Raw genomic sequence first — 14,413 nt, 5'->3', positions numbered from 1 at the left:
AAGAGTAAACTTTGGAACACAGAGATTGAAATTTATACAGTAGAGCTGTATCCATAATATAATGACCAGAATAGAGAAAACTGTTGAAAAACTGGGGAACAAGTCCAGAGTTTAAGTGTTCACAGAAGTATTTGTGTTTGCTAGGTCAGCATTTGTAAGATGAAAAGAGATGATTCACTGAGGGAGAATGAAGACTTGCAGATGTTGTAATGATGTTAAAAGAAAGAAGGAGAGGGGGTTCTGGATTAACTATAGCAAAGGTAAATTGGCTGAAGCAATTTATTAGAGCAGAATAAATGATCAAAATGAAAAAAACAGAGATTCTTATTAAAGGTGAAGGAGACACCTTGCTGTCCTTTCATGTTTCTAAATATTGGCTTCAGATTTCAGACAACCACACTACTGATTTGGCTGCTTGGGCATGTGTATGCCTCTTTGTGCTTGGGGGTCCCCATACAGCACAACTAGGCATGCAAAGTCTGCAAAATGCGCGCTACAGTGGATCGCTAGGTCTCCATTTACGAGCTCTCAGAGGAGCCCGGTGGGCTACAGTCCACAGGGTCGCAGAGTTGGACACCACCGAAGCCACTCAGCACCCATGCACTCTACGTAACTATCATAAAGGGTAGAGTGATACTTGATTTTTAGAGCTTTGTGGTAGATTTTAGAGAAATGGCCATGATATGTTTGGTCCCACATGCTCTTCCAGAGTGTTTCCAAGCTCTTTCAAGCAGGAGAGTCCATATTTTCTTCCATTAAAATTGGGAGGGCTTTTGTTACTTTCTGGTTTGATAAACCATGGCAGTAGTGATATTTTGTGATTCCTTGTGTTAGGTCATAAAACACGGTGCCCTCCGCTTGGGTTGTGCAACTTTGGAGCCCTGTGCCACCACGATGGAAGGACTGCCTGCCCCGACTACATAGAGAGAGAGAGACAGACAGACAGACAGACAGAGAGAGAGAGAGAGAGAGACAGACAGACAGACAGAGAGAGAGAGACAGAGAGAGAGAGAGAGAGAGACAGAGACAGAGACAGAGAGAGAGAGACAGAGACAGAGAGACAGAGAGAGAGAAAAGCCCCAACTATTCCAGCCCGCAGATGGCTGAGCTTCAGAGCTCACGGCGATTCTAGTCCCAGTCCGATTACAACCTCTAGAGGTATGAGCAAGAACCATCCAGCTGAGCCCAGAATGATCCTATGATTATTGTTTATGCTACTAAGTTTTGGGGCGGTTGGTTGTTCAACAGCAGATAATTAGAACAGAATTTCCCCAAATCTATCAGGATGTGTATGTCTGACCATCTAGAAGAGTGAACAGGAAAGCTCCTTGCTCTGGGTCACTTTGTAAATCTGTGTCACAGGTAGGACTGGGATTCAAATTTAGTTTCCAGCTTTGTTCAGACCTCTGGTCCACTTCAGTTACGAGAGATGGGAAACACAATACATCCTAACATTCACTGGCGAGAAAAGTTATAGCACATAATGTGCTTTCCAGCTAGATTTTTAAGAGGCTGCCTGCTGAGTTACATAGTGTACACTAACCGGCGTTCATCTGCTCAGTGTAACCTTACATCAGAATGCTCTCGCAGATTGACGCATTGTGCTTTACATGTATTTCTGAAGACTGATTTGACTGATGTTCTTTTTAAAGTGATGTCTGGAGGTATACAAATATCAATATTTTCCTGTTTAACAGTACAGGGAAAAATTAAACAGTACCACAAATGCCTGTAAGTAGTCTCACTGCTAATTAGTCATGCTGAAGATAAACAACCCGCCCATCATCATTGCAGCTTCTTTTAAGTGTATGCAGAACACTGAATTGGAAATAAAACAACTGGGGAACAGTCCGCTTGCAAGGAATTTGTTATCTAGGTAGATATACTAAATAGATGCATAAGAAGGATAATTCAGAACACATTCAAGCCAAATATAAATAAACTGTCTTTCAGGCAAGCTACACTTACGTTCTGAAGGAACTTAAAGTAAAGTGGTAGAAAAATTATAAAGTCCTGAAAAATTATGAAGGTTAAGTATACTAAATATGCATATTTAAAATTCAAGTTACAAATGAAGCATTTCTAAACATTTAAGCATTTAGTGATATGGTGCTAGATTCATTGTCCTTATTCCGGAACACTATTAAGTTTGACCATACCAAACTGCCAATTTTTGACAGTTTTTACAAAATTGGCTATTTCATGTGGTTCGGCCTCATCTATCAATTTGGTGAAGAGCCTGTCCCAGACTCAGACACTTAACCCCTGCCAAGGACTTTATTCATTTGACATATTTTCAGTCATCCTTTTAAAAAATCCCAATGAGAAGGAAAACAATTTTCCAGAAAATATATACTATATTGTATTAGATCAAATTATTAGCATTCCCATCCACACACTACATTTACAGTTTTTAATAGTAGATTACCTGAGGGCATTATTTTAAGATTTTAATTGCTTCTTTTTAGATTTAAGGTAATTATCATGCATTTTACTACCTGAGAACCTTAGATTGAAGGATTACGTTCACAAATCCAACTCAGGCTGTGTCCCCACTGGGGACCAGCATCACAGGAGATGGAAGGAACTGACAGTAACGCTATTTCGGTTCCACAGTAACTTTCTTTGAGGAGCATCAAGTACCTCACAGTCATTAGCTAAATAATCCTCTTAACAAACCTGGGAGGTAGGACAAAAACTTCAATAGTGAATTCAAATGATTGAATTCCTGCTATGATTAATTTTTTAATAATGGTGTCAAACTCATCAGTTAATAGCCAGTGATTGGTTAAAAAGATAATTTAAAGAAAGTTTGTAATTTGGGGGCATTTCCAAAGGAAAATCTGATATTAGAAATTAACATTACTGTGTCATCTGTTCTGGAATTTGCTTCTCATCAGTGAAACTTTTAAAATTTCAGCACAGAATTGATAAAATTGATAAAATTTATATTGTGCATAAAATATACACAGGCAAAACCATTTTGAGGCTCCTGGTTTATGCTATCTGAAGAGGCTTAGATTCCACTCTGGATCAGAATATTATCCCCACTGCCCAGCTGAAAATTTTTATCCAAAAAGTCTTAACGCTTTCTTCCCCAGGCTTTGAGAGGTTAAGCAGTGTTTCAGGGAGGCAGCCAGTTGTGCAAGATGAAGTACAAGGATATCTGTTGCTAAATCACCTCCAACACATACCTTCCCACACACATACCATATATTAAATTACATGTGTGCACATACACTCAATTGCTTCAGTTGTGTCTGATTCTTTATGACTCCATGAACTGTAGCCTGCCAGGCTCCGCTGTCCATGGGGTTCTCCAGGTAAGAATACTGGAGTGGGTTGCCATGTCCTTCGCCAGGGGATCTTCCTGACCAGGGGCTGAACCCACATCTCTTGTGTCTCCTGCACTGCAGGCAGATTCTTCACCACTGAGCCACTGGCGAAGCCCATAAAATTTCACAGCTATGTACAAAAACAGGACCTTTACGTGATACAAGGTAATGTGAAAATGGCTTACACAAAACTTTATTCATAAATATTGAGTACTTTTTATTTTCCAGGCATTAAGTGCTTAGATGTATTGAATCATAATCTATACATTTCATTACTTTGAGTATTAATACATAGAGTTTTATCAACTCTAGCCTTTAATAATGCTTCTATAATTTATAATATAACCAAGAATTAATATGACATTATAGTAAGATATCTAAATTGCTAGAATACGCTATATAACAAATGCATCAAACACTGATACTGTAACTTTCCTAAATACTTCATGTGCAACGTTTTTCATCCACAGCGTTATTAAATTCTTAAAACCGATGGGTGAGATTTGCGGGTTACCTAGTTCTTATACTCTGCTTTCCAACTTTCTCCAGATTCTACACCAATTGTTGAATCTGAAAATGGTCCTTCCCATCCTGTACTATCTGCTCTTTGACCCTGTTACGGCAGCAAACTTCTTACTTCTTGTCTTGCAGGAGGCCATATGTTTTTGGGTTGGTCTGCTTTTCACAAGAACAACGTGCACAGCAAAACTTGCCCATGATGGCTGTGAAGGGGAACAAACATTCTTCCACGGACACAGTCTACATTATTTTCTTTCTTCTTTTTAGAGTTTTTCCTCCTTTTTGGCTAGAGAGATGCTTCATGGCTGTAAGTGCGAAACACGTGCCATAATTTGAAGACCTAGAATGGAAAAATATAAATTATGTCATTAATAAATTCATATACTGACTACATACATAAATGATAATATTTCAGGTACACTGAGCTATATAAATGATATTATTAAAAGAATTTCACCAGTTCACATTTCACTTTTTTAAAGTGGTTACTAGAATACTTTAAGATATTTTTAAAGGACACCACTGCTCAAAAAACTGCAAAGCTCTTGGTACAGGAAAGAAGCTCAGGCTTGTTGCTTAGAATTGTAAATACTGGGGATATTCACTAAGGAGGGGCTGCATGTTACCTTAGGGGTGAGACGAATGGAAGAAAGGTAGATAGAGCCACTATAATCAGTTACCTACGTTGGAATTTCAGATTTTTCTAGTTAGGGTGTGGCTCTGCTTTCAGCCTTCAGAGCAACAATGTGAAACAGACCAGGTAAATACAGTGAACTCCATCAAACTTGAACGGCCACATTACGGGACGCGTGATCTCAATGAAAAGCCTCTGGTCTTTATTATTTCCGCTGTATCCATGAAGAAACTAAGGTTTAGAGCAGTTAAGTCACGTGCTCAAATCACAAAGCCAGAAAGACACAAAGGCAGACTTTTGAGCCAGTTCTGCCTGGCTTTAAACCTCTCCTTTACCGTGGGTCTTCTTCCTCCCCTAAGGGGATACAACTCCTGCCTTTAAGTAACTCTCACCCTGGGGAAGAAATATTCGTTATTTTTAAATTACAAATTATTTGTTACAACCTGGACTCCAATTTCCTTTCTGGTTAGTCTGCTGTACTTTTAGAGACAGAATTTTGCCTGTATTGTTTAAAACTTTCTGAAAAGTGAAGAGATATAGGGATATCTATAGACCGAGAACTTTGATGTCTTGTCTTTGCACAACAACAGATTTTAAGGACCCATCCTTGTGAGACATCCTGGAATATGAAGTCAAGGGGGCCTTATGAAGTATCACTGTGAACAAAGCTAGTGGAGGTGATGGAATTCCAGTTGAACTATTTCAAATCCTGAAAGATGATGCTGTGAAAGTGCTGCACTCAATATGCCAGCAAATTTGGAAAACTCAGCAGTGGCCACAGGACTGGAAAAGGTCAGTTTTCATTCCAATCCCTAAGAAAGCCAATGCCAAAGAATGCTCAAACTACCACAAAATTCCAATTATCTCACACGCTAGTAAAGTAATGCTCCAAATTCTCCAAGCCAGGCTTCAGCAATACGTGAACTGTGAACTTCCAGATGTTCAAGCTAGTTTTAGAAAAGGCAGAGGAACCAGAGATCAAATTGCCAACATTCACTGGATCATCGAAAAAGCAAGAGAGTTCCAGAAAAACATCTATTTCTGCTTTATTGACTATGCCAAAGTCTTTGACTGTGTGGATCACAATGAACTATGGAAAATTCTTCAAGAGATGGGAATACCAGACCACCTGACCTGCCTCTTGAGAAACCTGTATGCAGGTCAGGAAGCAACAGTTAGAACCGGACATGGAATAACAGACTGGTTCCAAATAGGAAAAGGAGTATCTCAAGGCTGTATATTGTCACCCTGCTTATTTAACTTATATGCAGAGCACATCATGAGAAACGCTGGGCTGGAGGAAGCACAAGCTGGAATCAAGATTGCCGGGAGAAATGTCAATAACCTCAGACATGCAGATGACACCACCCTTATGGCAGAAAGTGAAGAGGAACTAAAGAGCCTCTTGATGAAAGTGAAAGAGGAGAGTGAAAAAGTTGGCTTAAAGCTTAACATTCAGAAAACTACGATCATGGCATCCAGTCTCATCACTTCATGGTGAATAGATGGGGAAACAGTGGAAGACTTTATTTTTCTGGGCTCCAAAATCACTGACGCTTACTCTTTGGAATGAAAGTTATGACCAACCTAGACAGCATATTAAAAAGCAGAGACATTACTTTGTCAACAAAGGTCCATCTAGTTAACGCTATGGTTTTTCCAGTGGTCATGTATGGATGTGAGAGTTGGACTATAAAGAAAGCTGAGCGCTGAAGAATTGATGCTTTTGAACTGTGGTATTGGAGAGGACTCTTGAGAGTCCCTTGGACTGCAAGGAGGTCCAGCCAGTCCATCCTAAAGGAGATCAGTCCTGGGTGTTCACTGGAAGGACTGATGTTAAACTGAAACTCCAATATTTTGGCCACCTGATGTGAAGAGCTGACTCATTTGAAAAGACCCTGATTTTGGGAAAGATTGAAGGCAGGAGGAGAAGGGGACAACAGAGGATGAGATGGCTGGATGGCATCACCGACTCAATGGACATGAGTTTGAGTAAACTCTGGAGGTGGTGATGGACAGGGAGGCCCGGCGTGCTGAGGTTCATGGGGTTGCAAAGAGTTGAACACGACTGAGTGACTGAACTGAACTGAATCCTTGTGATTAAGTTGATCCAGGGAACATTAATGGTGTCTGTGGCTTAGAACAAGATAGTTCTAATTATAGTATTTGCTGTTTTCTCAGTTCACCAAAACAACTGCTCCAATAGTGAAACAACTGCTCCAATAGTGCTTGTCTCTTTCTTGCTTTCTCTCCTTTAGATCTGATTTTATTTCAATCAGAGTCTGTTCTCACTTTTCCTGATTTTAGCTGTGAAGGAATTAGTTGTATTTATCTTTGCAATCTCGTTGCTTAGCCCAGCGTCTGGCACTCAGTTGATGCTCTGTCGTCCATTCATGATATGAACACACTTCTCTGCAGTTAGCATTCATCAGAGATTGACTGTCTTCTAAGGGCTAGGCATGATGCTGGGGATGGGTAGTGCATACAGATGTATGCCATACTTTTATCTGATGGGAAACAAGGACACATCAGTGTGATAAACAAACAAACAAACAAAGAAAAAAACCCCCCAAAAAACCTGTCCTTGTGTAAGCATAGGAACACCTGTGTGGGAACAGCTGGTTTGTTATAAGTCTGAAAGATTTCCAGAGGAAGCACTTTTTAGGATGAAACCTCAGGGAAGCAATAAACAGGGAGAAAAGATTAGGGAACTCGTGGAAAAGGAAAGGCATTCCTAGCCAGAAGAACCACTGGTAAAGAGATTTTGGACCTGAGATTTGTACAATTTGGAGTTTGGCTGGAGAGTTTAGTTGGGGGAGGGGTGAGATTAAGAGGAGTGTGGGGATGGAAGGGGTTAACGAAAAAGGTTCAATCATGGTCGAAAGATTTCAAAAAAGTAATACATCATATGATGCAATTCACTAAGAATTTCTAAGATGATTCATTTAGAGTACACATTTTAGGCTATTTCATCTTATAAGCATACTTTATGCAATTAAAAAGATTAAAATGGATTGCAACCTGATGATACTGGAGACCTCATATACACATATGCATATGTATTATACATCCACTTCATTACATTTCTATGTCTATAACATACTTATCATTAGGGACACTTACCTCATGATAAATGAGCTTCATTAGTAGTGGTTTGAGACTTTACTATTCATTCATCTATAAAGATTATAAAGCTTCTATTAATTCATTTCCCAAGAATGATTATTTTAAATTTTCAGGTGTTTTCTGATGTTAGTTTTTAAGTGAAGAAGGGCAAAATCAACTATTCTTCTTAGTTTGACTGGTTTATAAATTTAGGGGAGGCTGGGATAAGAGGAGTGCATGAAGATGGACAATTTACGCTCAGTTTTAAGTCTTAGACCTTCGGCAAACACACTGTGTTCTTTCTTCGGTGTGTTTTCAGTCTCAGGCAGTCTAACTTCAAAACTGATACAACATTTTCTGGGGATGTGGCTTATAGGGATCAATGAATTAAATATAGTTTTTAATACTCTAAATAATAATTTATTACTTCTTAAAAATTAGAGTTTATTGTTTGTGTGTATGTTGAATTCAAAGAGAAGGAATCCCAAGCAGGCATATGGAATTTTTAAGACATGAAAATCTGTACATTATTTTGTTAATGGATAAAGTTCATCTATAATACTATAGTTTGTGAAGCAATGTACTTGTGCCACAGAATACTTTTTCTCCTTTGAACTTTATATAAATTAATGATTCTTTGTGGTTCCCAACAGAAAAGCATGCCCCAGGAGGAATAGGCAGAAGTGAGGTTCATTTACATCTCTAGTCTCACTCTTTATCACAAATAATGCTGATCTTAAAAGACTGTACCTGTGTTGTGTACAAATGGAAATTAAAGTGAGTTTAAATTCTTATAATTTTCATTTGTGACCTGACTCTTGGGGTTAGATAAGTAATAAAATGTAAACCATTCCTCTTGCCCTATGGAGTTGAAAGGGAAAAGGAGAGATTAATCAAAGGACAGATCAAGATAGGAAACTAGGAACAAACAGACTAAGTTTCCTCCCGGGCTCCGTCCCTTTCTTCATAAACAGTTATTAAGCATCTACTATGAATCAAACACTGACGAAATGAAAGGAGAGAACCGTCGCGTTACCACAATCTGTGATTAGTTCTGTGAACTGAAATCAGATTTCAGTCTTAAAAATTCTTCAACTGCACATAGCGCATGCAGTTTACTAGGCAATCATGACATCGGAATGTAATAGAGGTTCATGCATTTCGCCTTTCACTTCAAAAAACCATGCTAAAACCACTACAAGAGATTCAACCCCCCTCCCCCGCTGCCAGTCTTTTGACAATCAAAACCCTCCTGCCAACATTTGTCGTCATTTCAGATTGGGAGCCCAGGTTTTTTTTTTTGTTGTTTTTTTTTTTTAAATAATCCAACCCCCACCCCACTTTCCACCTTAATGCCAGCATAAAAACAGTTTTACTGGGCGAACAAGGTCAACGGAGGAAGAGAAGGACGGACGGAAGAAGGGAATGAAATGAACGAAGGAGAGAAAGCTGGCCTTTCGCGGTCGTGGTCGGATCCCTGCCCGCCTCTCCCCGTCTCCCCGCTCGCTGCCAAGTAGCATCCCTCCAGGCTCTGCCCTCGGCTCCGCCCCCTAGCGTCGGAGCCCGGCAGCCGGAGGCTGGCACCTACCTCCTTAAATGGCAGCTGCGGCTCGGGTCCCAGGCCTGGGCTTGACGTCAGCCTCGCCTCCCGGGCTGTGCGGGGTAGTCGGCGCCCCCGTCCGCGCTCGCCAGCTGCAGGGGCGGCGAGTTTCCCTCGCTGCGGCCCCTCCCCGCGCCCGCCCCGCGGGGAGCCGGGCGGCCGCCTAAGAGAGCCTCCCGCAAGTCTCTCTCACACTTGCCCGCCTTCGCCCCAAAGGAGCAGCCGCTCCTCCGGCGCCGCCGCCGCCGCGGCGCCCGCAGAGCTCCTCTCCCGCGCGCCGCTCCCCGATGGAGCCCGGGTGCCGCCGCCGCCGCCGCCCCGAGCCCTGAACCGGGCCGCCCCGGCCGGAGGGACGCGCCGCCCGGCCCGAGGGCGCAGGGCGCGGGTTTCGGGAAGCAGAAAGTGCTGCGCTCCGGGGTCCCTTGGCCGGCGGCGGGGGGACCATGGCTTTGAAGGACACGGGCAGCGGCGGCGGCACCATCCTGCCCATTAGCGAGATGGTCTCCTCGACCAGCTCCCCTGGCGCGTCGGCGGCCGCCGCCCCGGGGCCCTGCGTGCCCTCGCCCTTCCCCGAGGTGGTGGAGCTGAACGTAGGGGGCCAGGTCTACGTGACCAAGCACTCGACGCTGCTCAGCGTCCCGGACAGCACTCTGGCCAGTATGTTCTCGCCTTCCAGCCCCCGGGGCGGCGCCCGACGCCGGGGCGAGCTGCCCAGAGACAGCCGGGCGCGCTTCTTCATCGACCGGGACGGCTTCCTTTTCAGGTACGTGCTGGATTATCTGCGGGACAAGCAGCTCGCGCTGCCGGAGCACTTCCCCGAGAAGGAGCGGCTCCTCCGGGAGGCCGAGTACTTCCAGCTCACCGACCTGGTCAAGCTGCTGTCCCCCAAGGTCACCAAGCAGAACTCGCTCAACGACGAGGGCTGCCAGAGCGACCTGGAGGACAACGTCTCGCAGGGCAGCAGCGACGCGCTGCTGCTGCGCGGGGCGGCGGCCGCCGCGCCCTCGGGCCCCGGGGCGCACGGCGGCGGCGGCGCGCCGGACAAGCGCTCGGGCTTCCTCACGCTCGGCTACCGCGGTTCCTACACCACGGTGCGAGACAACCAGGCGGACGCCAAGTTCCGGCGCGTGGCGCGCATCATGGTGTGCGGGCGCATCGCGCTGGCCAAGGAGGTGTTCGGCGACACGCTCAACGAGAGCCGCGACCCCGACCGGCCGCCCGAGAAGTACACGTCCCGCTTCTACCTCAAGTTCACCTACTTGGAGCAGGCGTTCGACCGCCTGTCCGAGGCCGGCTTCCACATGGTGGCGTGTAACTCCTCGGGCACCGCCGCCTTCGTCAACCAGTACCGCGACGACAAGATCTGGAGCAGCTACACCGAGTACATCTTCTTCCGTAAGTTCGCGGGCTCCACGTGCTCCCCGCTCCCTCGCCGACCCCCGCGGCTCCCGGAGGGTCTGGTGTCCCTGCGCGCCCCCCGCCCAACGTGGCCGACTTGATGTTTGGGTTCGCGCCTTGCTCTCTGGCTTTCGGCGCCTCTCTGCCACAGCTCAGGAGCACGCAGTGCCCAAGCTGTCCTCCTCCTGAACTTTATTGGTCTTGCCCCCCTGCCCTGCCCAGCCCTCGGAGGCGCTGGGTGTCCATTACCCAGGGCTGGGAAGAGACTCGAGCGCAAGGCTGAGCGCATAAAGTGCCCCGGTCTCTCTGCCGCCGCTGTTCTCCTGGGGGTCAACGTACGTGGGTCCCGGGGGTGTCCCTCCAGAGACAGGGCTGGCCTCAAGGTGCCGCCGCGCCCCGCTGGCCTCCTGGTGGTGAGGTCCGCGCAGGAACGTCCCATTATGGGTGATTTCAGTAGTGGGCAACAGGAAAAGTGGCGATTAAGTCTGCAAAGCGCCTTAAAAGTCCGGGCAGCCTAAGGGACCCGTTAACCATTGACCCATATAAACCTCAGATTTCCCCAGCGCCAGGGGTCTTCTGTAATTGTGTGTTTTGGACGGAGTGGCGCGGAGGGAACGGACTTTGGTTGTCTGAGTGCTGCTGTCAGGGTTGGAGATTAGGAAGGGACACGGTGTGCACGCGTGCACGTGTGTGTGTGTGTGTGCGAGCGCGCGCGTGTGGTGTACTTCCTTTCTGGGCACCTCCAGTGCGAAGGAGGGGTTGAATCCACTTTCCCAGGGGGAATAAATGCAGTGATTTTTCTGAACTTAGAGAACGAGAGAGAGGATTTGGAAAGCATCTGGCATGGCGCTTTTTGTAGTGCACTTGGCCTGGCGAGGGCGATCTGCGGATCCAGTTCACGAACTCCGCCGAGCATCACTGGGGCTTGGGGGATGGGCGGCCGGGGCGGAGACAGTCCTCAGTGACGCGGATAAAGCGAGGAGGGCCCAACCCCGCAACCCAAGAGCTGTTTGGACAAATGAAAAGGCACCTGCCGTGGCAGCGGGTCATCATTTGGCAAGCTTTTTTTTTTTTTCTTTGTCAAAATACAGGAAGACTGAAAACTTTCCTGTAGTGTTAGGGAGAGGAGCACTGATAGCCTACGATGGAAATAAGCCCAGCGTTCATTGTATTTATTTATTCGAGTCACTCACTGTTTGGGACTCAGGCAATTTTTGCACTTTATTGTGAATGGGAAAGTGGAAAGGACCTTTCCTTTCAACTCTATTGAAAGTTGCTCATTGTATAGTCTAGTAACCTTGGAGGTAAGGGTGACAAAATCCGCAAACTTAAGGTTTTTTTTAATAGTGTTGATTTTCCTAAGAAAACCATCTCAACAGAAAAGCAAAGAAAGTGACCATTGAAGTGCTAGATAAAAAGCTATTTGTCTTAGAGATATAATTGTCTTGTATATCACTTGTCTGTATCATTTTAATACAAATAAGTCTATATACAAAACAGAAACAGACTCTCAGATGTATAAAAATAGTTACAGTTACCAAAGCGGGGAGGGGAGGAGGCATAAAATTGGAGTGTGGGATTAACAAGCTACTATACATTGAAGAGATACCCAACAAGGATTTACTGTATAGCACAGGCAACTGTATTCCATATCTTGTAATAACCAAAATGGTAAATAATTTGAAAAATATATATATAAATGAATCACTTTGCTGTACACCTAAAATTAACACTATATTGTAAATCAATTACATTTCAATAAAATCTAATTGTCTTAATTATATGAAAGTATTATTTGTCACACAATAAAAAGATCAGTAGTCAGAAAAGCCACTCAAAGGAAGGGACCTTTATTGACACTTAACATCTAAGCATTTATGGCATTTCAATGAGGGTTTATTTCCAAGCACTTCAGAAGATGAGAGGAAATGAACTTCTGGCTTTTTTAAGTGATATTTTAGTTAGAGAAGATATAAGCATAAGTGCTCTGAAGTTAAGGGTCTTGCATTTCAGAATCTTTCACAGTTTTGGTCTTTTCCCTGTAGAAACTTGGGGACTTGAAAAATGTCCATTACTTTGATTATGAAGAAGTAATACAGGTTCTCTTTAAATTATGAAAAAGTGCTCATGAGATAGTATATCGAAATTGGAAACTCAGCCAATTTAATTCAAAAGATGATTTGAGAGATTGAAATTTAGGATATTTCAGTTCTGGCGCTAGAAGTGAAACAAAATAAAATATTTATATTATGAATAACTACTTGCAGAATAATCATGTAACAAATGAGTTCTGAGATTCATTCATAAAAGTCTCAGAAATCTAAGGAAACAACTTATAGCATTTTCCTTTGATTATCCTGTTGGGGAAAATACATAATTTCAGATTAAATATGCCTCTTTTGAAGTGGTATTCCTGTAGACCAACCAAATATAGTTGCCATTTTTTTATTTGTGATATAAAATTTATCTCAAACCCTGTTATACACACATTTATTTTATGCTTTGTATAGCTTGAAGCACATTTCACAAATTATATTGGAAGGGATTCCATTTAATATTGGTTAATGAAAATACACTGTATTTCCATCATGTTTAGTATAAGTGATAATGTTACGTATACCCTGGTGGCTCAGCTGGTAAAGAATCCGCCTGCAATGTGGGAGACCTGGGTTTAATCCCTGGGTTGGGAAGATTCCCTGGAGGAGGGCATGGCAACCCACTCCAGTATTCTTGCCTGGAGAATCCCCGTAGACAGAGGAGCCTGGCAGGCTACAGTCCATGGGGTTGCAAAGAGTCGGACATGACTAAGTACACACACATACAGAGTGTAGTTATCTTGTTTAGTAGCCTCTACTTTTAAAAGTCAGTGTTATTCATAAAAACAACAACATTGGATGAACTTCTTTGACCACTGTTTTAGAGGCAGACAGGGTCTTATCTTTTATTTCCTCTTTGATATAATTCTTTCAAAAATATTTATTTAATGTATAACACATATCAATCATTTTAACAGCTTTTAAAATTCAAGCTACATGTGAATCTAGGAGTTTGAAACTACTCTGAAAATTATAGAATTGCAGTTTATACACTTGAATATCAGTTTCAACTCTTCACTGCCTTTTCCCACCCCACTTTTCCCCTGAGTTTCTGTAGAGATGGAAGGAGAGTGGCAAATGTTTCAGTAATCCCAGGCACTGCTATTTGCCACATGTGTAATCTTGACTAAATTATTTCAGTTTTCTCACCTATGTAAATGAGATTATTATAGTATGAATTTTATAGAATTTGAGAATTAATGTGCAATGCTTCGTCTAGTGCTTGACCTATACTAAGAGCTTTAAAAACGTTAGGTGTTACAATTATAGTAAAGATTTTTTCTTGTTGGTATTAAATTTAAATTTTGTTTTATGGTAAATCCGCTGCGCTGCGCTGCACTATGCTAAGCTGCTTCAGCTGTGTCCAGCTCCGTGCAGCTCCGTGGACTGTAGCCCGCCTGCCTCCTCTGTCCATGGCATTCTCCAGGCGGCAATACTGGAGCGGACTGCCATGCCCTCCTGCAGGGGAGGACCCAGGGATTGAACTAGGGTCTCCTGCATTGCAGGCAGATTCTTTACCGTCTGAGCCACCGGAAGTATAGCTGATTAAATTATAAAGTTAATTACAAAATTGCTTTGCAATTAAGTGATGGCATAATACGCTTTCAGAAGTTTGAAACTACCAATTTAATAACCAGATTCTTTCCTGGAACTTGGATCTTTCAGGCCAAGTTCAAATCACCCAGATTTGCCAATCACACTCCAGTTAGTTCTTTTGGATCAACTC

The 14,413-nt window shown here is 43.6% G+C and overlaps 1 protein-coding gene across 1 annotated transcript in view; it reads left to right on the top strand.

Annotated features, from left to right (window-relative positions):
- The first annotated feature begins 9,584 nt into the window (after window positions 1–9,584).
- The window catches only part of KCTD8 (potassium channel tetramerization domain containing 8), a 260,362-nt gene continuing 255,533 nt past the window's right edge, over window positions 9,585–14,413 (top strand). The window contains exon 1 of the mRNA XM_061164669.1: window positions 9,585–10,588. Within this exon, the coding sequence (XP_061020652.1) occupies window positions 9,637–10,588 (952 nt within the window). The 5' untranslated portion in view covers window positions 9,585–9,636. The remainder of the gene's footprint in view (window positions 10,589–14,413) is intronic.

The sequence above is a fragment of the Dama dama genome, chromosome 17, assembly GCF_033118175.1.
Source record: "Dama dama isolate Ldn47 chromosome 17, ASM3311817v1, whole genome shotgun sequence".
NCBI classification, from domain to species: Eukaryota; Metazoa; Chordata; class Mammalia; order Artiodactyla; family Cervidae; genus Dama; species Dama dama.
Note: the sequence above shows the minus strand (reverse complement) of the source record. Positions and strands in the feature narration are given on the sequence as shown.